This window comes from Nyctibius grandis, chromosome 9 (assembly GCF_013368605.1).
Source record: "Nyctibius grandis isolate bNycGra1 chromosome 9, bNycGra1.pri, whole genome shotgun sequence".
In the NCBI taxonomy this organism is placed as follows: domain Eukaryota; kingdom Metazoa; phylum Chordata; class Aves; order Nyctibiiformes; family Nyctibiidae; genus Nyctibius; species Nyctibius grandis.
In genome coordinates, this window is record NC_090666.1 from 22607063 (window position 1) to 22634592 (window position 27530).

The 27530-nt window shown below is 36.7% G+C and overlaps 1 protein-coding gene across 3 annotated transcripts in view; it reads left to right on the plus strand.

The window, feature by feature from the left end:
* MAP3K2 (mitogen-activated protein kinase kinase kinase 2) overlaps positions 1–25951 on the plus strand; it is a 51608-nt gene extending 25657 nt beyond the window's left edge. For 2 of the 3 annotated variants that reach the window (XM_068407459.1, XM_068407461.1), the window contains exons 5-17: positions 1872–1971; positions 3848–3961; positions 4389–4488; positions 5421–5551; positions 8359–8438; positions 10275–10342; positions 14302–14397; positions 17086–17292; positions 18042–18190; positions 19729–19860; positions 21150–21279; positions 22221–22398; positions 24130–25951. In XM_068407459.1, coding sequence (XP_068263560.1) covers positions 1872–1971; positions 3848–3961; positions 4389–4488; positions 5421–5551; positions 8359–8438; positions 10275–10342; positions 14302–14397; positions 17086–17292; positions 18042–18190; positions 19729–19860; positions 21150–21279; positions 22221–22398; positions 24130–24355 — 1711 coding nt within the window. In that variant the 3' untranslated portion in view covers positions 24356–25951. The remainder of the gene's footprint in view (positions 1–1871; positions 1972–3847; positions 3962–4388; positions 4489–5420; positions 5552–8358; positions 8439–10274; positions 10343–14301; positions 14398–17085; positions 17293–18041; positions 18191–19728; positions 19861–21149; positions 21280–22220; positions 22399–24129) is intronic. The other variant, XM_068407462.1, reaches the window with a different exon arrangement.
* The last annotated feature ends 1579 nt before the right edge of the window (positions 25952–27530 follow it).

Here is a 27530-nt window from a genome sequence, read left to right on the forward strand (position 1 = left end):
ACTGGTTTGTGTATAGCTCATTTTGTCTGTCTCTTTCTGAAAGCATAAACCTTCACTGTACCTACAGAGAAATGGTTATAGAATAAGATCTTTGAAAATACTTAATTGAAAAGGAAATAATATCCTGGTCACGCTATTTGTCAGTAGAAATGGTAAATTCCTTAAGTAAAGATTGCTTCAGAATGAAACCTATGCTACTTGTGGGCAGCCCTTAGTGTGATGTGCAATAAATCAGTGTGTATCCATGCTGATTACAGTGTGTGCCCTCTCTTTACACGGGGTAGTAAAATAGTAGTAAGTTTCCTAGGTATCAATATTCTTCAGCTTCTTTCTGTTACTTTTCTGAACATCACGTGTAACAATGCATCAGTAATGGTTGAGTGCTCTAAGTAATTTGGAGGAAGTAAGTCTTTTCAAAAGCCTTGAAAACTGAGGGCTTTTCTACTTGGCAATTTCTTGTGAAACAAGCGGAAGCATGAATTTGAGAGAACTATTATATTCACTGCCAATCTGCACAGACAGTGCATTTTTGCAGTTTATCTTAATTCAGTTTCACAGTGGACTAAGTTAATCAATTCGATATCAATACAAGCATGAAGTAAGTGTGTGGAAAGATACCTTTCCCAAGATTTTATGCTGATGGGCCTAGCTCTGTTTTGGACTGTCCCAAGTAATTTGAGCCTGCTTGCCTAGGGGTACTGGGCAGCCCAAGCTCATTGCTCAGCATGAGCTATAATACTTTTGTTTGCCTGAGCATGTAGATCTAAAGATAAAATAATGAAATTATGCAAGAAAAATAAGTTACACAATGGTTTTCTCACTAGTTTTTAAAAAGGGAAGTGGAAAAGAGAAGTGATTCCAGAGTTTCTTTCGGTAGTGAATGTGGCACTCTGTACCAAGGAGCGTGCCGTGTGATGGGCAGAGTTCCGGGCTTGCTAAACAAATTGTTAACTACAGTGAGAGTTGGTGTTGGGTATTTTTTAAGATTTTATTTTTTCAAATTAATTTTTAATTGGAAGTGGCCTGGCTTGTACCCTCATTTTAGTAAGAAATATTGTTCCCTAATCAGTGTACCAAATGAAACAGTGATAAAAGGAACAGTTACCCTTTGCTAATTTTTCTGCTTCACAAAATTTGAGTGCTCACTCTTTTTTGAATCTGATTTGAATGTACCTCCCTAGCTTAGTCACTTCTAAAAACTTTTTTTGTTTAATGGTGTTATGTCTCAAGTAATACAATAGTTTTCTATAGTAAATGGTCAGTTACAGGCATTTTGGGCTATTTGGTTGGATGAGAGGTTGAGTTAAAAGAAAATCTGAGTTGTTGACCTACAACTGCACCATTCTACAGGAGCACACCTGAAGCACAGTCAGTGCTTCAGGTGTGCTCAAACTCAGCAGTTCGAGCACGTAATTTGTTATGGTAAAGATGGCGACATTTAGTTACCTTCCTCAGATAGGATAGTCTTTTGGATTGCCGAAAAATGGGGACTGTAGGAGTAATTCCTTTCTGATGCTTATGCTTGTCAGCCTATGGTACTCCATTGTCTTAGTTTTCTGAAGGAGAAAATTTTAGAAGTTTCGAAGAATTTGCCTCTGGAATGGAGGCATGCAAAGCGTTAAGTTAAGAAAGAAGCAAATATGCAAGCAAATAAAATAGATCTAATTTTATGCGTGATTATCCCTTATAACTTTTTAACTGCTTTTTTCTCTTTTTCTAATGACTCAGAATATGGAGGACAGTGAATAAAACATAGCCTATTATGGCCGTTTTAGTAATAAATTTAGTTCTAAGATTGTTCTTAAGTAATGAGTTACCAGATTTTCGTAAGTAAGGGACAAAAATTCTTTATAACTTAAATTGTGTTTTAGGATCCTGCAATTACCAAGGCCTGTTAAACTTGAAGATCTTGCAGCTAAAGCTAAAGTTGCTTTTGGACAGACTATGGATTTACATTACAGCAATAATGAGGTAATATTCTGTGTCTTCTAAATTCTCAGTGACTTCAATATTGATTATTTTAAGGCTGAAATTTGCTTTTGTAAGCAGTGAGAACCACTCCTGTGACAAAACTTACTACCATGACAAAAACCCAGATTTCTAATATGTGTGTTCTCAAATATGCAAGTCTTGCCTAAATTAGGATAGGCAGGAGTTGCATGAAGTGTTCTAGGAGGAGAGTCTCATGTTAATGAATTATGTCTCCTGCTTGATTGGGAATGGGTAAATTGTCTTCCTGCTCTGCCGCAGTCCTGTTGCGTGACTTTGACGAAGTCTTTACCTCTTTGAGCTTTGTTGTGTTTGTGAATTTGAAGTAACATTTATCCTTTCTTGTACACTTTTTTTTCTTTAAGGATTTAATCTTTTTAGGTGATAGCTAGAATGCTGCATTTAGTAATATTTAAATTGGACAACTAGGCTTAACTGTTGCTGCTTTTAAAGTGGCTTGTTTATCCAACAAAGATTTCTTGGAAACAGTACTAGTACAGTCAAGCCACTTATGCCTGATCAATATTACTTCCAGCTTTCCTTTAGAAATAGAGATAGAATTATTAATAGGAAATACATTTACAGATGCAGGATTCATTCTTAAGAGTTACTTCTGGTTTTTGCCCTGAGTCAGCGAAGTGCATGGGAGGATTATTCGTGTGCTTGGTTATGTACAGCATAATTGCTGTATCTAATCTGCATTTTTGCAGAAGAAAATGCCTGTAATTATTGTTTGTTGGTTACTCGCTACCTTACCAGGCACTTGTGTGAAATTGATCCTCAAAATGAAGAATTCCTACAGAAGGCTTTTGGAGATTAGGAAGGTCAGAAGAAGTGACCATTCATGATGCTTTAGCCTCAGCTCCTTCCTCTGATAGATTTTTAGGCATTTGAGCAGGTTTTCTGCTTGTCAACTTTTGCACTAGTTGGCAAATCATCCCATCACCATTCAGAAATGTGACGGTAATAACCTGTCATTAGCATTAAAGCTGCAACTTCAAATGAAGAGTACGCTCATTTGTTATCAAGACCTTACTCCCTCATTCCCATTTCTTTTTGTATAGAAGTACTGTATTTCAGCTGATGCATTTGACCATCACTGACTGAGACTGTTCATAATTAGAACAAATTTTTAAAAATCTATATTATGCTGTTCCTTTTTTACAAGCAGAAGTTGTAATTTACACTCCTGAAACATAAGCCCAATTTTAATCGTTATAGAACTCAGATCTCAATTGCACTTTAATGGCATAACACTTTCTGTTCTAAAGATGCATGTATGCTGAGTTAATTCTAATTAATTAGATCCAGGTAAGATTCTAGTGAGGGCTACAGTTGTTCCATGTGGATTACATCATGCCTGATACACTTCCTTAACAAATTCTGGCTTTCAATGGAGAAATTCTTAGTGATGCAACTTCAAGCAAATGTAGCTGTAATTTTGTGAGATACCAAAATGTGCTTTATGCTCTATAAAATAGGGATTATTTTTATTTGTCTTATAGACTTGCATTAATTTAGGTGATGGCAAACACATTGACACTGTTGCACATGTTTCTCTTGAAACTTGTAGGATATTAAGTTGTACATATGTAAAATAGTTGCTCCTTCATTGTGAAGACTTCTTCCACCATGCTGTACCTATTGAAGGCATCTAAAGGAAGAGTTAATGTTGAACTTCAGCCATTTTGGTGCTAACTTGAGGCATCATTTAATAAATTTTATTTTCAAGTTGTTTGGAATGAAAGGAAAGGTAGCATCAGGTTATTTGTTTCTCTGCACTTGACTTCCTCATTTCTCTTGTGTCCTGTTTAAGACATCTTTTTTTAATTTTTATTTCCCCCACCCCTTTTTGCAGCTTGTAATTCCATTAACCACACAGGATGACCTGGACAAAGCTGTTGAACTGCTTGACCGTAGTGTTCATATGAAGAGTCTCAAGATATTGCTTGTAATACATGGAAATACACAGGTATGAGTTGACATACTAAATGTCTTTTTCCTCAGTTTTCATATTGAAGTATAATTTGTGTCTTTTCTTAAAGATGACGTTTTTCTTTGTCATATGTTGGTGACACTCCTTTGTGGCAAGTTAAATGTTTGTTGTAGCAAACAGTAGCAGTGGACTATAGGCTAAATACTGAGTTATTTTAGTATTATCTAACACATCACAGTCATGATATTGACAGGATTTGTATACTAGTACATATTGAAAATTATTTTTAAATATTAAGAGTGAGCTACTAAAATAGATGAATTTTGATATAAATTAGCAAGTTTCTTTTTGACTCCTTGAAAAAATGAACGTGCTGCACAAAGCCTTTAAAAGTTAGTGAAGTATTTTCATTGTCAGGAGTATAAAGTAATAACTGCAGTTTGCAATATGTATGCATTTTCAGTCACCCAGTGTAAATAATGTGGAACCCTTGCCCTCACTGGAAGATTTAGATAATACAGTGTTTGGTGTGACAGACAGAAAAAGGCGACTGTCTGTAATAGGTAAGCTACATATTTCAATATCTTTAATTGTAAAAACTCTTCTTTTGTAATATTCTCTTCATGAAGATCTTGCTCTCAACACAGACGGTTTGAATTTCTCTTTCTCATAAATGACTCTATAGTAGAGTTTGCACTTGGGGGAGTGGATTTTGAATTTCACGTCAAAGGTCGTTTAAATACATATAATACAAAAAATTAACCAAAAAAATCACAAGTAAATACATCTGTGTAGAATCATTTAAGGTAACTGGTGGGTATCCTAAAAAGCTGATGTTAATACTCCCCTTTATTTTCAGATTCAGGAATGAGTTACTGGAAAATCTGTTTGTTGATATGGCAAAGCGTTTCCTTGCTCAATTGAGGACTCCCACATTTTTTTAATCTTAATGTGTGAACATTTAAGATACTTATTTTGACATTAATATAAGCTTTTTGCTTATTCGTGTTTTAAAGTTGATGTGATGTTAACTTCCAAATTTAATTATGAAACTAGAGAGTTTAATGAATAATTTTTCAGGCAATTTATTATGCTTTTATTATGAATAGAGGTATTCATGTTCTTTCAGACAAAGAAAAACTGAAATTCTCAAGAGTTGGAAAGGTTTAGTTGACATGGGTGGAAGGGTTTGGATTTTTATTTTGTTTCAAAAGAAGAAATTTACCCAGCTAGATGTGCAGGCAAATTATATTTCTGTTGCTATATAATAAAAATTCTTTTTAATGCCATTGAGGCAACCCTGTCCCAAATTTTTCATAATTCCTGGATTACAGATTTTAAATGCTGTACATTAAGTTTTGTATTGCCTAGGCATTTGGGAAATTTATGAAGCAAGAAGTGATCCAGGCAGGCTCAGTGCCCATGAAGCATTTGACTAAAGCCCCTGGATTCTGGGTTAGTGAAGAGACTCTGACAAGCCCTTTTCTTTCGAAAGGTTCTAATACTCGTGATAGGAGTTCACCTCCCCCAGGATACATTCCAGACGAGCTGCATCAGGTGGCCCGAAATGGGTCCTTCACCAGTATCAACAGTGAGGGTGAATTCATTCCAGAAAGTATGGATCAGGTATGTGTCTGATCTATGAAAATTAAAGTGTGTGTTAGGTGGATTTATGAAATACTGCTGTTGAAGAAGGGTATGGATTTGTTAGGAACAACAGCTAAAAAAATGACAACCCTGGAAAACATCATCCATGAGAGAAGGTTGAAATAATTGTGGTTGTTTAGTCTTGTAGAACCTGTTTTTTCTCTGTAGGTCTCTTCAATTATTTAAATATGTTACTACAAGGCAAAAGATAATATTCTTAATTTCCATGATAGTTGAGTGAGGTAGTGATAGATACAAATTACAGCAAGAGATGTGTACATTAGAAAGCATAAACCCCTTTATTTTCATGAGAAGGATATGTAAGCAAGACCAGTTTTACAATTTTCCCAGGTAATTGAAGGAGGTTTTAAACAAGAGTTTGGATCTGTCGGAATTACCTGGACTCAGTTGTGATACTGTGTTGGAGTAGGGGCAAGGGGATGGCAATGGACCTGGTATAAGTAAGCTCTGAAATACTTTCCACGGTCATATTTTTGTGTGAGGATCACAAATGTATGCTATTTTGTTCTGCTTATTTAGCTGCATTTTTGGTGGGGATATCAGCACACTTAACATGAATAAAAATCCTGCACTCTGGATATCAAAATTGTCCTTAAAAACAGCAGGAAAAGATGGAAGAATGTAATGGCTCACAGAATTGGCAATGGAGAAAGATATATTTTTAAGGAGGGAAAAAAAAATAGTGCTGCGTACCCGAATCACTTCAAGTTCTTGTTGGCATTGGCACTGTATTCACAAATGGCAAGAGGCAGCGGTTTTTATGAGCTGACTAAATGAGAGACAGATGATAGAATAAAAATAGAGGCAAAGAGATTGTGCAATTTGTTGCACAATTTTAATGACTGAGCTGAGAATAGAGGCTACATCTCCTAATTTCCAGACCAGGGTGCTATTCATTAACATAGCCATGTGGTCAGATCCAGCCCAGGCCTGGATTCATTCAGTGAGATGATTACTTTTGGCCTGGGCAAAGTCATTTTTGGTCACTGACTGGTGGAACAGACAGATGAGCTGAGGCCCAGGATGTCCTTTCATTTTCCAGAGTATTCAAGAAACATGTAACCTGTCATGTACGCATTTGCTGTGTAAACTCTCAGCAAAGTTTAAATACAGGAAATTTACTTTCATAGGAAGCCAGGTTAGTTCAACCTAAGCATCCTCGAGGGCCAGATTGAGGTGTTGGGAACTCACCACCTCTGTTTGCTTCCTTCCCCCTAAGTTGCCACATCACCTTGGCAAGTGTTAACCGTGCTGCCTACATCTGTCACAGCCTGCATTAAGTTATAAAGGTAATTAATCTGGCAGCAGATGGACTTTTTTCCTTTTCAGGACCCACTGTTCAGCATGAGAAAAGAGGAAATATAATTGTTAAACCTATGGTAAATGTTGTCCTCCCCTATACAGAGTTCACTGAAGTGTCTGAGTTTGCAGAGAACAAACTCACTTTCTGGACACTTTCTTTAAGTCCTTGATTGGTGCTTGGCACAGACCACAAAAATTGGAGAGGCAACTGCTTAATTTACAGCAAAAGACTGGTGTCCAATTCATAGAAAATAATAAATGTTATATAATATACCAAAACAAAGTTCGTTTTAGGAAGGAGCTCATTTTAAGAGAACAGATGAGCTTTCTACTCTGTTTTTGAGAGGCAAGCTGGTAAAATTGTCACATTCCATAATTCAAAATTTAGATTCTGTGTCCACCACTTCTGAAAAATAAATCTGTAAAACATTTCAGATTACTGTAAAAGAGAAGGGAGTGATGTTTGCCTGTCATTAAACTTAGGACTTTAAGGGTGGTAGTGCAAGATAAACAAAACAAATGTCAGCCAATAGAAATAGCTGGTAATCGAGAGGATGCTCTTTATTATCAATCCTTTTCTTTTTCTCTGGATTAGAATTAGAGAAACAGAAAGTGTTCATTATTATTTTCACTGTGTAATACATCTGGCCTAGACAGTCAGTTTTATGTGTTCTTGAAACTGATACCTGGCAGATTTCGCACAGCTTGTGAGCATCAATTACTAGGTTGTCAGAAGGGTTTTAGGGGGAAAAAAAAAAAAAGTCTCTGGTATTTTTGTAAACTCCAGTTTCACATGAAAGTTTATTTTATTTGAAACAGGATTTTGGGTTGGGTGAAAAGGGAGAGGGTTTATAAATGTTATGCATTCTCCCTCTTTCTCCCATTTTCTCTTCAGTTCTATTTAAAATTCTGTGTAACTCTGTTGGAGACTGAACTAGAGATAAATGTTTAAAAGCTTTTTACAGTATTTGGTTTTAGCTGTTTTCTGTGACTTCTGGTTGGCCAAATTTAAACCACTACAGAGATTATGTAAATTGCATTCATCATGATCTGTGTTATATTTGAGATTTTTTTCTTTGATGACAACAAAACCGACACTTTTTTTTAAACTCTCTCAGCTTTGTGTGCTTTAGAGGCATTATTTTTGTTGTTCTGTTAAGCTACTCATGCAGATATTGATATAATGTTAAGAGACAATGGTGTATATGTGAAGAATGTAGCAATACAACTTGTTAGGTACAAAGCATGATGCAGGATTAAATACCTTAACTATAATCTAGTTAGATGTGAGAAAAATGACAGAATCGTTTCAGGAAAAAGAATGTAATCCAGGTTCAACTATGGCAGCTAACTTTTTCTGTAGTAATTAATATTTCTGGTTTGGTTTTGTTTTTTATTAGGCATTTCAAAGCAGAAACAAAAAAATTGAACTCGTTGGTCTTTCTCTGCTTGTTATTTATTAGATGCTGGATCCATTGTCTTTAAGCAGTCCTGAAAACTCTGGCTCAGGAAGCTGTCCCTCACTTGACAGCCCTTTAGATGGGTAAGGATTACTTACATTGATTATTTGTCTTTATTAGATAGCATAATGTATCACTCGTAATATGTAACTCCAGAGCGACAGCTATTGCTGAGTTTCTTCCAGAAATTCCTTTGTAAGTTATAAACACTTATAAAAGCTTATTGAAACTTAATTGCTTTCCAATGCATGGAAAATAGAAATAGCTTTTTTTTTTACGATTTGTGTTTGAAACACAAAAATTTAGACTTCATATCGTACAAAAACGTACTGAAAATTTTTACTAAATTTTGCTAGTCTTACATATATGTGAAGTATATTCCCTGGCAGTGAGCAGCCCCATCAAATTTACATTTAGTACTGCTGTATGAAGTAAGCTTCCCTTTTCCAAGGTTGAGGGTACCCAATTCAAGAAAGAGGGTAGACTCATTTAAAGACTTCAACAGACAGTTCCCCTCTTTTCTTTGTAATTACTCTCCGTTCCTCTCCCCTTGTTCCCATTGCAGACTTTCTACTTATTTTTCCTTTTTTAAACCTGTCAGTTAGCAAAAGGCAGTGTGTACTGTGGTGGGTCTGGAGATTTGGTTTGATCGACCTGTCAGGAGGTTGGTGTGTTTTGAGACTGTCACTGTCCACAGTTTCTCAGCCACCAGGTAAGCCAAACAGTACATACTCCTGTTTGGCTTATGGTTAGTCAGGCAAATAACCTTGGCTCTTACGTTGCGCAGATTGACTACTCATTTATTTGGAACTGCTATACAAATAATACTGCGAATTAAATATTTTAGTTAATTGGTAGGAAGGGAAAAAGTTGGATATCATTGCCTGTGGTGATTAATCAGAGCTATAGTATTCCATAGTACTATTTCATTTGAGAATATGTGATTTGAGGACACAAATACATTTGGTATAACAAATTTTTGAGTTAAATAATAAGTCTCCATTTCACAAGCAAGAAAACAATAGACGTGAAAAGTATTTTGTGATTGGAGTGTGATAGGTTATACACAGAGTGTTTAGTGTAGCTACATAGGATAGAAATTCTACCAAATGCCAAATTCTAGGTTTTTGTTGGGTAGGGGTGAGTGGAAGAGGGGGAAGCAAAGCAGTCTTAATTTGACTCATGTTGTTTCTTCAAAACTTCTTTTGGTTGTTTTTTATTTACTTCATTTTTCAATTTAGCTTCTGTTACACATTAGAGAAATTCTTACCAGAAAAAGGAGGACATTGTTTTGTATGTTTATGGAAATACGCTGTAATTGGTTGCTCTGACTGGCAATCCCATCCATTCCTTTTGGTGGCTGGGAGTTATATACCAAGTGTAGGTAAGAAACCATGTGATCATATAAGAACCAAAAAATTCGTCATCATTCTGTAACTCAATAAAATTACTCTCTTAATCCTATGATTTTCATGGGGAGAAGAGGAAATATTTTGAGACCTTAAAAGGTTCTGCATTTCTTTGCTTATATTTCCTCAAGAGTTTTTGTAGATGTAAGAGATTTTGCCAGTCTATAAACTTTTGTGTTTAGCCATAAAGGTGTTAAACATAACAGTCCTCCTTTGCGGCTTTACTTGTGATAATTCATGTTTTTACTGATATCATTGCGCATTAACACAGCCTGTTGCTTTCTTACTGCATTAAGCTCAATAAGCAAGCTTTTCCATTGTTACTGATCTTGGATTATTATTCATACCTATTAGATTTGATTTTCAAAATTAGGTTCCACATAACAGGTGCAGCAACTTGTATACCAGTAAATTTTCATCAGTCATAAAGAATTGTGAGACATTAAGATTAAATGTTTAAGTACTAGATTGACAGCAATTTTTAAATGCTGTATGTTTTTACACTTCCAGAGACAACTATCCCAAATCTCGGATGCCAAGAGCACAGAGCTATCCAGATAATCATCAGGAATTCTCAGGTAGGCAAAATCAGTGGCCATACAAGCTTTCCAAAATTCTTCCTCTTGCAAATAATAGGGCTTAGAAGGGAATCTCACATTGAGAGGTAATATATTACACAAACTCAACATGGTATGAGAAAACAGAGCAAGAAAATCCAATCCAAATGCACATGTTAAAAGATATAATGAAAAATAAGATCTTCCAAATGTTTTCTTCTAGATTATTGTGTGTAACACCACTGCTAGTGTGCGTACTATAACGTATCTGCTTCTCTGAAAAGAACAAATTATGCGGTGGATAGAGGCACACAACAGTTTGTTAAACTGGACTGTAACGTCCGTCTCTAAGTTGGCACATAACGTCGGTTAATTTATTTAATTTTGGAGTCTTGTGGTTTAACCCCAATAGGCAGCTAAGTACCACACAGCTGCTCGCTCACTCCCCGACAGTAGGATGGGGGAGATAGAAAGGTAAAAGTGAGAAAACTCATGAGTTGAGATAAAGACAGTTTAATAGGTAAAGCTGCATGTGCAAGCAAAGCAAAACAAGGAATTCATTCACTACTTCCCATCAGCAGGCAGGTGTTTAGCCATTTCTAGGACAGCAGAACTTCGTCACACCTAACAGTTACCTGGGAAGACAAATGCCGTAACTCCAAACATCACAGAATCACAGAATCAATCAGGTTGGAAGAGACCTCTGGGATTCTCGAGTCCAACCATTGCCCTGACACCACCATGTCAACTAGACCATGGCACTAAGTGCTATGTCTAGTCTTTTCTTAAACACATCCAGAGATGGTGACTCCACCACCTTCCTGGGCAGCCCGTTCCAATGTCTAATGACCCTTTCTGTGAAAAAATTCTTCCTAATGTCCAACCTGAACCTCCCCTGGCAAAGCTTGAGGCTATGTCCTCTTGTCCTGTTGCTAGTTGCCTGGGAGAAGAGGCCGACTCCCACTTCACTACAACCTCCCTTCAGGTAGGTGTAGACTGCAATAAGGTCACCTCTGAGCCTCCTTTTCTCCAGGCTAAACAACCCCAGCTCCCTCAGCCGTTCCTTGTAGGTCAGACCCTCCAGACCCTTCACCAGCTTGGTCACCCTCCTCTGGACTCGCTCCAGCACCTCAACATCTTTCTTGAAGTGCGGGGCCCAGAACTGAACACAGTATTCAAGCTGTGGCCTCACCAGTGCCGAGTACGGAGGGACGATCACTTCCCTAGACCGGCTGGCTACACTATTCTTAATAGAGGCCAGGATGCCATTGGCCTTCTTGGCCACCTGGGCACACTGCTGGCTCATGTTTAGCCGGCTGTCGATCAGCACCCCCAGGTCTCTTTCCGCCAGGCCATTTTCTAACCACTCTTCCCCCAGCCTGTAGTGCTGCGTGGGGTTGTTGTGGCTGAAGTGTAAGACCCGGCACTTGTTCTTGTTGAACCTCATGCTGTTGGTCTCAGCCCATCTATCTAACCTGTCCAGATCCCTCTGTAGGGCCTTCCTACCCTCCAGCAGATCGACACTCCCACCCAGCTTGGTGTCATCTGCAAATTTACTGAGGGTGCACTCAATCCCTACGTCTAGATCATCTATAAAGATATTGAACAGCACCGGCCCCAGAACTGAGCCTTGGGGAACACCGCTAGTGACCGGTCGCCCCTTCCTACTCCTTTCTCCCAGCTTTTATTGCTGAGCACAGCCTCATATGGTATGGGATATTCCTTTGGTCAGTTGGGGTCAGCCGTCTCAGCTGTGTCCCTTCCCAACTTCTTGTGCACCCCCAGCCTACTCGCTGGTGGGGTGGTGTGAGAAACAAAAAAAAAAAAAGCCTTGATGCTGTGTAAACACTGTTCAGTAATAACTAAAACATACCTATGTTATCAACACTGTTTTGGTCACAAATCCGAAACATAGCACCATACAAGCTACTATGAAGAAAATTAACTCTATCCCAGCCAAAACCAGTACGTGTAGCCTTCATTTTCTCCTATGTGAAATGAGGATCAATTTTAAGTGCTCGTGACTTCTGTAATTAAAAGCACTACAAAGTGAAAGGATGAAGGAGAACTGTGTGCTCTGCCTATAAATTAATCATCACCACTAATGTTGTTTTCATACTATACTCTGGCTTGAATCCAAATTGTTGTGCTTAGTTCAGTATACAAAGTGCAATGGGTAACACTGAAAGTGCTTTGAGGTCTCTCATGGACATGTCTTGCTACAGAATTTTCGTGTTGAACAGTAATTAGCTTCCAGTGAATATGCATTTTTTTGTGGTTTTCGGTCTATTATGTACTTTAAGGCTTCTTTTTATTTTGTTTATGAAGCTTTATCCGGATAACTGTGTGATGGTGTGGTTTTTCTTTTAAGGATTATAGAGTGCTTAACAGATTGCACAACTTTTAAATGAAAATAAAACTAAAACTATGTATAAGAAGCATTTAGGTGGCAGAGAGAAATACCAAAAAAGTTGGAAGTGACAGAAATTAGTTTGCCTTTGGTAATCCTAATCTAGTTTACTTGTGTTTATTACGGATACTTTTCTAATAAGATGATCTTGCAATATTTTTTCTTTTTTTTTCCTGTGGGATGCTCTGGTATTTTAACAATGGGATAGACAGCAATCATTAATATGATATTGAATATTTATTCTCATAATTTGATGTGTAACAAAACCAGAATAGTATATAGAGTCAGGAAAAAAATGTCCATCTGGCCTAGTCTTTCCTCCTGCCACAACCAGTACCAGGCTTCTGTAGAGGAGTGTGTAGGAGTCCTTCCTCAGAATATATTCCTGGTCATGTATAGCTTAAGGGTTCTGCAAATGCAAGGTGCTCTTCTGTGATTTGACACATATATTTTTTTCCCTTCCACAAATTTTTCCAGTCCCTGTTTCAATTTGTATAAACTTTTTCAGTATCAACAGTATGTTGTGGCAAGTTGTTCACCTTCCTGTGTTTTATGAAGAAGTATGCCCTTTGTGTTTTGTTTTGTTTTTTTTTTTTAATAGATGTCTTTATGTCTCCTTTTGAGTTATTACTTTCCTAGTGTGTAGAGGCCTACATTCCTTATGGAGAAGTAATTTTGTATCTTTGATCATTTCTGTACTTCTAAATATTTTCCAGTTTTACTAATCCTTTGAAATGGAGTACACCAAAACTTTGTTCAGTATATCTTAATGATTTACAGCATTTAATTTTCTTCTTAGCCAGTACAGAGAGTTCAGCTGCTGCTTTATTGGAACTCTCTATCACAATCCTTTACACTAGTTTACATTGAATTTCATCTGCCATTTTAACATCCAGTCACGTAGACTCTGAAGGGCTTTCTGTAATTCTTCTGTTGGTTTTATTCTCCAAATGATTTTGTCACCTCACTATTCATTGTTCGGTCCAGAGAATTCATGCATAATTAAACTGCATGACTTGTAGCCCAGATTCCTGTGGAACTGTTGACCATTTACTCCCATCTTAAGTACTTATCTTCTAACCGATTATTTATGCATCGATACTTTTCTCCTTTAGTAATTTTTAAAAGAGGACCTGTTGAATGTGTTTTAGTAATTCAAGCTGTGTTGATTCATTCACTCATTTTTCATATTTATGCATCTTTAAATTTCATTTTTTGTAATATTTTCCGCCAGTTTTCACGGTGGACTGTAATTTCCCGGGATTCCTCTTTAAAACTGGAGTAATTAGGCGTGCTGCTGTCCTCTGACATTCTTTTAAGCAAGAGATTACAAACCACTTGAGCTATTGAATTCTTGATCCTTTGGAACTTTGGCTGAATGTCCTTTTAGTTCTTGTCATTTGTTAGATTTGTGGCTTTTGTTCTATAATCTTTTTTTTGCTCTGATTCTTCAACTTGAAGCATATCCTCTGGTGTGTTCCCCCATGCTTAAGTTTATAATACCAAACTGATTAATTTAATATGCTTTTGTCACGTTTTAAATTTAAAACCGTATCTTTTTATTTTCTAGTAGAGTATGATATCCCAATATTTGAGAAATTTGGAAAGGGAGGGACTTATCCCCGAAGATACCATATTTCATATCATCAACAAGACTACAATGACGGTAAGTGTGAATACTGCAAGAGTTGTACTTTATTAATCTGTTTTTCTCTTCTTAAAAAGTGAGGAAGAAAATTTAGATTGTAAAATCTTAATGAATGAAAATATTGGAAAAAAAATGAAAGCTTAACTTCTTTCCCCACACTCACTTGCTAAACTTCTAATGATTGATCGAGCTGCTGAGCAGTCTTATCTCTGGTAAAGTCATGGATTACAGAATTCATGACTCATATGCACAGCTATGAAAATGTTCTCTATCTTTGGCCATGCACGAGTCATCGAGTGTAAGTTTTTGACCTTTATGACCCTTTTCTATCCAAAGTAGGTATGTCAGTTAGTTTGTCATTTCTTGTTTTGCTTAAAAAAACCACCAAATATGGTGGAGTTCCTATTAACGGTTTCTCAGATTAAAAGAGTAAATAAAATTGAAGAGCAGTGATTTAAATCGAGAATTAACAATTAGCTGGTGAAATCAGTTGTTGGGAATGCAAGACAGCACCTGCTGATGTGGCCACAAAACTGATTTGGAGAGTGATAACATTGATGCAAATTTAACACGTTAAATTTCCAAAGGAAGGAAAGAGGAGCAGCTGAAGGATTGTCTGACTTGAGGGTGTGTCAAGCACTAGTTGAGAATTCTTAAAAAGGAAGTTCTTCAAAAAACACATGGTTTCATTTGCAGTATGGAATGAGCACAGCAATAAATGGAATTCTGTTACAAAAATCACAGAAATACCAAATTGAAGGACTGCCAGGCAGCTTTGGTCCAGTCCCTTGCTCTAAGGCAAGATTAAAGAGGCAAAGGTCTGTCACACTCACTTTTAAGTAGACTCTAAATTGACTTTAAGAGAAGAGATACTAATTTTCTTTACGTAACTAACTTCGAAGATAGCTTATCTTATAACTTACCTTTCTCTATCTTCTAAATAATATTTCCTGCAAATGAAACTAGTAAGTAGTTACTCCATTTTAAAGCAGTGAAAAATTGGTCACTGCCCATATATAACACTACTTCACACACACATCTGTTTTCTCTCCTTAGTTTCCTGCTTTCAAGCCTTAAGCCTTACCTTAGACGTTTTTACAAGCCTCTTTTTTTTTTTTTTTTTTTTTTCTTCTCTCTGGTCTCTTCTCCATTGTTGTAGTGGCCAAAACTCAATAGAGTACTCCAGCTGAGGCTTTTCTCATGGCCACTTCATGTATAACATAGGATATAACCATAACTCAGTATATAACAGTCATGTTAATATATTCCATACTTTACTTTTTTTCATAGTCACCATACTGACTGCTCTTCAGTCTGTGGTCTGTTATAGTTCCTATATCCTTTTCTACATGAGTTTTAGCCAAGCAATTACTTTACACTTTGTGGTTTCTGCATTTAATTTCTCTTTAAGTATGTATGTTGTACTTGCTTACTGAATTTAATCTTGTTGATTTCTGAATCATCTCCAGCTTACTAATATCATTGTGAATTTTGATTTTTATCTTTAAGCGGACTTCCAGCCACACTTAACTTGATGTCATCTGCAATATTTCAGTGTATTATGTTCCATCGTATATACATCATTGGTTAAAATAGTGTATGGAAGTGGACTGAAGGTAAACTGCTGTGGCTGTCCACTTAAGTTACCCTCCACTTTGATGAGAAAACACTGATAACTGCTCTGAGTCTGTCTTGGACATACTCTACATAGTAAGTTGGTCTATGCAACACTTCACTAGTTAGCTTACGAGAATGTCCTGATGAAGTGGGGAAATTGGATTAGCTACATGTGACAAACCAGTTATGCCTGGTTTGTCACCTTATTGTCTTCTCAGTAGTTTATAAAACTGCTTAATAATTTGTTTGCATATCTTTCTTGGAATTTAAATTGGCCAGACTAGTATATAAATCTGAGCCTACTTTTTCAAAGATATTTTATCTGCCTTCTTCAGTCCCATGGAAACTCCTTCTCCAGTGTAATACCTAATGAATCAGACTCCTTCAGCTATTTCTGAGTTCTGTAGGTTGAAACTTCATCAAGCTATGCGGACCTAAAAATGTTCATGTTATCTAAATATAGTAACATTAATTGTGTTAGTCATCTGGTTGTAATTAACCTTTTTGAAGATCAGTGCCCTTTTTTTTTTTTATTCTAATGCTGTAGCCATCTCTGAATTATGCATTGTTTGTGATTTTTTTTTTTTTGTGGTCTTCCTGTTGATTCCATGCGTAGGTCTTTTTCTGCATTCAATTCTTATTAGTTTACAGGATGAAGATGCCAACCTAGGCACCACTGGAATGTAAACATATCTTACTCTCATATTTATCAGAAATTTGGTATTTACACTTTAATGGAGCAGTAAAAGGTAGAGGCAGGGCATTTTCCTTTCTCCTCTCACAGCCTTCCAGGTTTCTGAAGCATGCTCATTACATTTCAGAACTGCTCTAGAATTTGGTCCCAATTTTGGTCACTTAAACATAAACCAGTTTTTGATTCAGTCTCATCCTTACTTACATCTGTGATGAACATTTGTTTTCTTCTAGGTGGAAAGTTAAACCAGTAAATTTCATGATCATTACATCATATCATATGTGGTAGAAGATTTGAACTACATTATGTGGAATTCATAAAGTACTTGCATACACGCATTGCATAGCACTATTTTTTTGTAGTGTAACATCAGTATTCTTTGTGTATCATTGAAGGTCGTAAAACTTTTCCAAGAGCCAGAAGGACTCAGGGGAACAGCTTCCGATCACCAGTTAGTTTCAGTCCCACTGATCACTCGCTGAGCACTAGTAGCGGAAGCAGCGTCTTTACACCAGAATATGAAGATAACCGAATGAGGAGGAGGGGAAGTGATATAGACAATCCTACCTTGTCAGTCATGGACATCAGCCCACCCAGTCGTTGTAAGTTAAGGCATTTTGTGAACTCCACTGTAAAACTCTCTTACCTTTCAAGTATATCATGTCAAAACTAAGCGTGTCATCAAAATACATGCAATTGAATAATATGTTTTTATCTCTCTAATAGGAAAAAGTCCAGACTGTATGCTCATCAGCTTTTTCATTGCTTACTGTGCCAACCTTCATGTAGATTTTCACATGGAATTTGCATCTGTGATAACAAAACACTAGTAAAAGTATTTTTGATGACTTGTTAGACTCTCGAGGATCTGAGAAGGGTTACGTAGATTGCAGTTACTATTTATTTCTGCAGATGTTGGTCAAGTTTTCTGATGAATTGTAGACCTTAAGTGGTACTTTATATATGTGGTGGCATTTCAGGAGCAAATATACTTACTTTGTGATGACTTCAGTAGCTGGTACATTTTAATCATGCCTTGATTTTTTAAAAAAAATGTTACTAAGTTTGTTTAACATGCTTTTTCTGTTTTTCAGATTAGTTGTTGCTAGTTGTTTTAAGTATGTCTATCTCTACCACAAATTATTTTGTGAATAAATTTAAGTAGCTCATGTTTTCCATCTTACAGGAAGTTTTATTGATCTTTGTAACTTATATGGGGAGGTTTAGGACACACAGTCTTTGTTGTTGAAAAACGTAGTCTTTTAAAAAATTATTTTCTGTGTATTCCAGTTTTTCTCGATCAGCTGAATAACAAGCTCATTTGAAAACCAAAACATACTTATATTTTCAGCACCACGAGCTCCAACTAACTGGAGACTTGGTAAACTGCTGGGTCAAGGTGCATTTGGCAGAGTGTATCTGTGTTATGATGCTGATACCGGAAGAGAACTGGCTGTTAAACAAGTTCAGTTTGATCCTGATAGTCCAGAAACCAGCAAGGTAAGTGATACCAAAGAGAGTTTGTAAAGGGCTTCTGCTGAAGTGGTGCGTTCTAGATCAGACTGATGTTCCTTTCCTTAAACAGGATGATGTTTTAAAACGTGTTGTGTTTTCATGTCCTTATTAGGAATCCTGTTTTGTTAGTACCTCAGAGGATTAATTTGGTTACCTGATTTTAATGTTACATCCCATTTTTTAATTTCCAGACATATCCTTATGCAGTGAACATACATAAATTAATTTGGTGCTGTCTCAGTCTCTAAAATTAAACAATCCACTATGAAATGTGCTCTGAAATAGATAATTATTTATACTAGTATAGGAATTAGAACAAGTTCCATTTATAAACAGAAAAATGTATGCTAATTTACGTGTTCCTGAAAATAAATTCCTGAGAATATTTTGTTTGGCTATGAAGACAGTTTGAGATTCTTATCTTTTTTTTATCATTTCTTAAATTTTGGACATCAGGGCTAGCTACTGTTATTCACTGTATTTCTCTCTGAAGAGCAAAAGTTTCATTGTCAGTTTATTCTCTCTCTAAAATTGAACTTGTCCTTCTTTAAATACTGGACGCTTGAGGAGAGAAGCTATTTAAAAGTAGCACCAATCTTCCATTTCTTTTTTTCCCAAACCATACTTGCTGCTTTTTACAGGATGAAAAAAGAATTATTACTTTTCCTGCATTAGGACTGTGTTCTGCACTGTGGGGAGCAAGGCCGGGGAAACAATGGGTGTAAGCATGATTGCAGAATTGAGTGGCTACCAGTTATAGTTGCTGCTACTAGTGATGTAGGATCAAGGAAAAAAGCCAAGAATCATTTGTGCTGTAGAGTTCTAGTGTAGTTGTTGTTGCTACTTTTTCAAAATGTAACAAAACAACTGATCATGCTTTGGAAATGTTAAATATAAAATACTTTAATCTCTCCTGTAGCAACAGTTTTGTCATTGCACTTGCCGTAGCATTTTGTAGTGTGTGCCTTTCAGTGTCAAAATACCTGTTTTCCTTCTAATTTCAGAAGTATAAGGGTATCAGTAATAGTCTTTGATGGATAAAAGTAAGTTTTGATGAAAGACTTCTTGGTGAAATTTGGAATCCAGTCAAGTTTGAATTCGTGGCTTAGTATTTTTTCAGCATCTTACTGTGCAGTCTTTCAAAATATCTTACTTCCTGTTTGCAAGATTTTCAGTATTTCATGTAGCTCCAGAGAAAGCACTATATGTATTCGTATTTTTTGTACATAGTGGTGATATCTGCTGTGCTCTGAAACAAACATAACTTCAAAATAAGAGAAGCAATGAAATAACAGCAAAATTATCCCAAAGTCACTTTACAGAAAAGACATATTTTTTTTTTACTTCCTTCAATCTCATAGTGATATTTTCTTGTTATAAAATATATAAGCTACAAGAGTATTTTGGTACTCAGTTTACATACCCCTTCAGTATGTACATACTGTCCTGCTTTAAAAAAAAAATCCAAAACATTATTATTACTACATCAAGTGTGGTCCATCTTGTCTGTTTTTTGCTTTTAGGAAGTAAATGCACTTGAATGTGAGATTCAGTTGCTGAAAAATCTGCTGCATGAAAGAATTGTTCAGTATTATGGCTTCTTGAGAGATCCACCAGAAAGAACACTGTCTATATTTATGGAATATATGCCCGGGGTAAGCAAGAGAGCCAATCCACTTCATCGTTTCTACACAATGTGACAAGCACCCAAGTAGACAGCTTTTGCAGAAGTGTACACTGATGTTAAAGAAATGTCTAAGTTAAAAACAGAGGCCAAAGATGGCTACTGAGAAGTGCTTACAACAGCCTATCTTCTCCATTGCTTTTTGGGATTTTCAGAACTACAGTGGTTTGTACAAAAGTTCTTTGTGTTTGATTTTTGGCATAAGAGGTGCCTGGCAGTGCCTTTGAAAAGATATTAACATTAGTAAACTCCTGAATGTTTCTTTTTGCTGCGCTTCAGCTTGTGCTGTTGTGTAGTCACCATCTCAAGTCCTCAATTATTTCAGGAAAACAAAAAGTAGCTAAGATGGCTGTAGGAATAAGCGCATACAGAAAATAATCTTGGTGCTTGTTTTTGGTGTGGCACCTAGGTACATGCTGAACTGTTCTACTATTTTGTTAAGAAATATTGTAAGGTCAGAAAACTGTAGATTTTCATTTTCTTGCCAAGTGGGGTCAGCAGAGCTAAATCAAATGTGCTCACCTAAAAACATAGGCTCTGTATTTCTGAGTAGTTACGGCATTCTACTTTACTGTAAGAATCCACAGAAGAAAAGCAGTGTGGGTTTTTTTTGTGGTGATGGTGTTTTGTTTGTTTAGGTGACTTCTGGGCTTTATTTTGGGGGGCTTCTTGAATTTTTCTGAGATTTGGAGGACAGTGTCACAAATAATCTTAGCAGTTTGTAACTCTGTGTGACAAAGCCAGGTTATACAGAAATAGTTACAAACCCATGAATTTTTAATTTAATGCTATTTTAAACCAAGACTTGCTTACGTCTTAATTTTTACATAAAGCACTATCCTCCAGCATGTAGTGTTTTTTTCTTGACCTTTTTTTTTTTTCCCCGAGTATAAACTAACCAGGGTAAATGGCATCTGTTTTTTCCAACTCGAGTATTACCATTTAACCGTCAAAAAAGTTGAGAGTGGTGTTTGAGAGAAAATACTGCTGTTCTCTCTTTCTGTACATCACACTGGAACTGTTCAGCTGCTTGACAGTTGTAAAGTTAATAGCTTAACTTCTCTGTCCAGCCTCTTTTCTGTCAAAGTTTGTATTTTTCTCAGTGGAGGTAAAACTATATCTGTGCTTTTAAGTTGATCTAGAGAAGTATTGCAACTTTAAATGTCTACATTTCAGGCATAAATTTCATTGAAGTTCAACTCTAGTATTAGCCCACTTGTGATTCTAGAAATGTTAGTGTTTTATACTTGTCTGCCGTAGGGTTCCATCAAAGACCAACTGAAATCATATGGAGCACTCACAGAGAACGTGACTCGTAAATACACGCGGCAGATTTTGGAAGGAGTTCACTATTTGCACAGTAATATGATTGTCCATCGAGATATTAAAGGTAATGATAGTTCTGTGCACAATTCAGTGCTCTTTACTACAGAGTATTTTCTAGTTTTGTGTGAAGTGCTAAAATGTAATTAAGTTTGAAATGCCAAAATAGTGACTTAAAATCAATGAGATTGCTTTCCATCATTTATTCTTGTCACTGTTGTAACCTGAGGGGGGGGGGGGGGGGGGGGGGGAGGAAGCACCTTTGTCATATTCTAGCCGACTTCTGAAAATGTTTCTGTAGTCTCCGTCTGCAAAACAATCATGATAAATTTCTTTCTGATTTTATTGTAGTGTTGTTTTGAATATATCAGAAGATGATGTCATTACAAATAGATAGAATGTGCAGAGGAAAGCATCATCACTGAAAAGTTTATTTTTACTGAGTTTTGTCCTATATTAGTCATACAGAAATTACACAGACTTCACAGGTACAAGAAATGACTGGCAGAGGTGACTTGTCTGACCAAATGACTTCTTCTATTTTACTGCCAGGAAGCTTGAGGAAACAGACATACTTACTTTTTGCAGATAGATATAGATGACTTGCAAGTGCTGCATAAGCAAGTTACGAATATGTACGAAGATGGTGATGGGCAAAATAGGTGTGTTGAACACAACACTGTTGTATTGCCTAAAACTTTTACGATTTTCCTGTTACTTTGTATCAATAGCATTTTGTTCCAAAAGAGGTTGAGATAGCACGGTCAATTTGTACATGCTCATGCGCTTCCTGCAAAGGGCCTAGGATGTAAACCAATGTGTACAATTCATTATTTTCTGAACCTTGGAATAAAGTAATAGGAATGAGCAGAGAAAGTAAATTCTCTGGCTTGAAATACTTGACTGATCTTGCATTGTATCACTGAATCCAAACTTCTGTTACCATTTTCCACACCAAAATGTTAGGGGACCTTTTACGAATGTAACACTGTGTTCCCTTCCTTCCAGGAGCAAATATTCTGCGAGATTCAGCAGGCAATGTGAAGCTCGGTGACTTTGGTGCCAGCAAACGACTGCAGACTATATGTCTCTCTGGTACAGGAATGAAGTCTGTCACAGGAACTCCATACTGGATGAGTCCAGAAGTTATTAGTGGAGAAGGGTACGGCAGAAAAGCAGATATCTGGTATGTCAAAAAAAAACTTCTCTACGGAAAGGTGTCATTTCAGAATGGGCTCTTTTTCAACAGAGTGCAGGTGTTCATTATCTGAAGTTAGTGTTTCATTTTGGGGTTTAAGCCAAAGAAGGTGGTAAGTGTGAGCACTGACAGTCATATTTGGAGAGTATAACACTGAAAATTTGGGAATTTTTCATTTGGCAATTCCTCAACCCATTGATTTAGGGATCATGAAAGAATCCTTTGAACTCACCTTGCATGAAGTTAGGATTACTGGACTGTAAATCCTGGAGAGATACTGGGTGAAAGCAACGTGTGAAGCTTTGAAGCATCAGTTAAGTCATGTCCTGTAATGAAACTTTATCACTGAAATACCTTTCATGCAAGGCAGAAAATGAAATGCTGGTCCCTTAAAAGATGAGTACATAAGGATGAATTAGCCAGAATTAAATGGGAATTATCAAAAATAATTTGGTTTAGTTGTTGTTAAATATTTAAGAATTAAGAGGAAAAGGTAAATTTAAAAAATGAATGTTTGTGGTACATTGTATAATATTGTGGTACGTTGTGGTACGTTGTAGACATAGTCTAACATAGCTTCAGCCCAGTGGGCAGATGATTTTAGCGATTAGACTCCTTGCACTGCAGGTAATCTGTGAACACACAGAATAATGGGTAGGCAACAGTACATATCCAGGAGTAGTAACACTTTGCGTGTTTAAAAACAAACCACATTATATCCAACCAATGGCAATACTTCTAAAGTCAGGGAAATTGGTGTACTTCAGGTCACATAGTAATTATTCTCCTATACTTGAATAATAGAACAGCCTTATAGATTTCAGGCAGTTGACTTGTTCAGCTTTGAGGTATTTGTACCAAGGCTAATACATGTTTTTTGACAAAGAAAATCCTGATTAAAACTAAGAAAAAATACTGAAGTTTGACTTCTGTCATTCAGTAAATCCTTATTGTGTAAAGAAATGTACCTTTGTCTAACCATAAATCTTGCAAGCATCTTGAAAAGCCATAAAACTTACTGAAAATTGGGAAATTATTCCAGCCTGTGCATTTTCCAGTGTCATTTGCTTTTTATTGGAAAAGGCTGATCTTGCAGGACTTATGGAACAATTTTTCTGGCCATATACATGCCCTTCTGCCTTCCCAAAACCTTTAAACAAAGCTTTGTATACAAAGATTGTTTAGGATCTTAAAATTTTGTTTGGCAATCTAAGTATATTTTTAGTATCCTTAACTAAAAGACACCACTGAAGTACGGTTTTAAACTTTTCAACTTCCATGTCACGTTTGCACGTTATTCATTGGTGATAAAGAACAAGAAAGCTTTCAAGTACATTCAAATCCGGCAGGCGCCTGAAGAGCTGGGCTGCAAGGGTTGTGCAGCGCTCCTGGCCTGCCTCAGCCTGCTGAGCACTGAGTAGTGGCAGTGCCGTAACGCAGTTGGTATGGCCTAGGGAAATGTGTCTTCGCTGAGGTGGTAGCTTTTGGCCCAGTGAAGTCATAAAGTGAAGATGTAGGTAGTGATTTGTGTAACTTTGAGGCAAAGCATACAGATGGACATGCAATTTTTTTAAACACCTGTTTTCCCTGAAGTTGCTCTGTAGAGTTAAGTGGACACTACTAATTTGTGGTATTTTAGTAGCTCTCTGCTATTTCTTGTTTTCCTAGAAGAGCACAACTCTGTTGTAACCTGCTGTTTCACTTCTGCCTCTGTTTCAGGAGCGTAGGTTGTACAGTGGTAGAAATGCTCACTGAGAAGCCCCCGTGGGCAGAGTTCGAAGCAATGGCTGCCATCTTTAAAATTGCCACTCAGCCAACCAACCCCCAGCTACCACCTCATGTCTCCGACCATGCTCGGGATTTCTTGAAACGGATTTTTATCGAGGCCAAGCTGCGACCATTTGCAGATGAACTGCTAAGACACACGTTTGCACACTATCACTAACAGCCTGCCTCAACTCAGCTTGCATCTACTGCATTTATTTTCTATTTGACTGCACTTTTATTTTTATTTTTTACAAAAAAAGGAGGAAAAAGACAAGAGAGAGAATATTCTCTTGAATCTTTGTTTCACTTAGATTGTAAACAATCTAAATTTTGTATCTAAAATGAGAATCTTCTCTCCCGCACTCCCAGCAGGACTAGAACCTTTTTTGTTTCTATAATGTACTGATGTGGTTCATGTAGATAAAGCACTTTAGTACATATTTGTTCCTTATTTAAAGGGGAAAAAAAAAAAGACAAATGCTCGGACAGTCAGGAACTGTGTGACTTTTTCTGACACCGCTGACTGACTCAGGGTGTAGGGAAAAATAGACATGCAGCTAAAGGACAAGAAGGTTACTTCTCTGTGATTCTTCTTTATATTGTAGGTACTTGCAGCAGGGAGTTCTAAGTTCTTATTATATTTTAGCATTTTAATCAGTTTCTGGATTTTACAGTTTAAGCTGGAACACGCGGTTCTGACAGTTAATGATAAAGCTGGAAGAACTTGGAACTCTTTCTACAGCAGCGTGTCTAACAAGTACTTCTATGTGACCAAAAGAGAATAATAAAAAAGAGCTCAACGCTGATGTATTAGTTAGAGGTTTTGGTGTAGAACTATTGTATTATCTTGATAGGAAAATAATTACAGGTAAATGGATTATGGACCCAGACTCCTAGCAACTACTGCAAGGGGAAAATTTCCATAACAGACAAGGGTCGGCTGTTAGATGTAAATAGTTAGGAGAATGCCTCCTGCTGTATCTGCCAAAGAGAACCTCTGTTGCGTGAACTTGGAGGGAAGACGGTTATCTTAGGTAAGAAAAAATAGCGATGTTGAGTCAGTTCTCCTCCACAATCCCGTGACTGGCTGGGGGACGAAGGGGAGTGACTAATCCTTGTGCAGTATACGAGTTACTTAATTCAGAATGAGCTATAAGAAATCATGTTTTCAAAGCTGTTGAGAGGCGCTAGGATGGAATGTATGTCAACATCAAGTGCCTGAATAATATAAAATTCTTCCCATTATGCACTAAAATTTGTTTTAGTAGCACAGTTCGGTCATCTAGGATGTGTTGAAAATTCCTGAAATAAAGTTAAACAGCTTTTAAGACCAGGAATAAGTCACTGAGAAAGATAAGACTCCAGTTATATTTTTAATAAGGTAGCAGTGATTAATCCACATGAACAAGGAGGCACAGCACAAAAGATTGTATGAAGAATAGGCCAAAAGTGCCAAGAGAGCCAGCAATTAAATAACATGAGCGTGATCAATCCAGCCTGATAATCCAGCTAATTGGTGTTTGTCACATTTCCAACTGTCACAAAATGTACGTTAACCACTTTTTCCATTTCTGAAAGAGTATAATAAAAGAACAGAAGTAAAACTCTGAAATGCTGCTTCTCAATCGAGAAGTCCAGGTACTGATCAGATGTAGTGAATAACTGACTTTTCACAACAGAAAAGTCAAACTCTCGTATTTTTGTAGAAGAACACAACATAATTTAAAAGGGCATTTGGAAATAAACTATTGGACTACAGAACTGAAATAATGTATACTGTTTTGGATGATTCATTGCTTCCTTTTGTTGTTTCGTAAAAGCAGAGCGGGCTGGTACTGTGAACCTTGTCCACTCTGACAAGGCTTTACCTGTTTTGCACCTTTAGAGGACTTGCAGAATTATGAAGTGCATGGAGATGGAACAATAAGCTTACCCATCCCCCTGGCAGTTCACTTGTGAGATTGCTGTATTTATTTGGCTAACTTCCAAATTTTGTACCAGAGCGTAAGTAGGAGTGTGAATCTATCTTTTTACCTGTAGTGGAGTAAGAATGATTTTTTTTTTTTTGTGGGGGGGGGGTGGCATCTCTCCTGAGACTGAGAGTGATGGCTGCTTCGGTTTATGTGAGTAGTTACCCAGTTTATAATTTTCTTGGTCAGGGTACACGACCGTGCAAGGTTTTCTGAGCATGGGAAGAACAAATCGGACCAGGGAAAGTCAGCTTGTACTGACTTTTTTTTTTTAATTCTTCTCTGTCACTAGATAAAAGCTATGAAAGCAGCCTTTAAGAAGAATTGGTATGTACTCTGCTGTAAAGGACCTTTGCTTTATAAGCAAAATTTAATGACAGCAGGGATGGGAAGTTTAATGTAGAGCCTAGTAGTTTATGTAGGTAATTTAAAGATCATATAATTGAAATGATTGATTTCAAACAGATTAAGGAAGTACCAAAACCAAGGTGAAAATGTATATAAAAATCAGTAGTGGACAGTGATATCTGAAAAGGTAAGGAAATTTTATATTACCTAAAAAGGACATTAAAGGGAAAATGTAACCAGGTTTATTTGTAGTGTTCATAACATTTAAATATACTATTCTAAAAAGAAACTGCACTCTCTGAAGCTTGAAAATTTTCAGAACCTAGTTTTCTTATAACGTGTCCTTTTTGTGAGATAGTGCTGGCTCATGTATATTGCAATATCCCTTCCTCATTGTGATTTTTTAATTACTGAATGATTGAGTTTGCTGCTTTTGTGCCTTTTCTAAAAAATGGCATTCAGTCATGACAACAGTGAGCATTTTGGAGCCAGGAGAAAAAGAATTTGCAGAATGCATTTTCCTTAATTTCTTTGACATATCAGAAAGCTGCCAACGTAAAGACAGCGCTTCTTAAATGAAGATGACATTTCCAGTTCCAGTGATTCTAGTAAAATTTTATTAATTTAACCAAGATTAGGCTTGAGATGGTTTTTTTTTCACCCTACGGAGAATTCGTATACTGACTTAAGCAACTTATGGTAAATTAAATGCTTACTAACATAAATGTTTTGAGCTAGAAATAATTGTGAAGCTAAATCAGTCTTTTACCAAAAGGTTGGCTAATGTTTGTCCCCTACTGGGGTAATGTAGTAAAACAAGGTCCATTAAATATTGACTACTGGAGTGATAATGAACAAACCCCCCAGTTCTAGAATTTGAGAGGGCACATGGAATTGCATGCTTAGAACTCCATGGGAGGAGGGCTGCAGAGCCAAGATCCATGTTCACTTCTACTGTCTTACTAACAAAGATACCAGCATTTAGAATCATGAATTATTCTTAATTGTTGAATCCAATTACTAGAAAATGCCAGT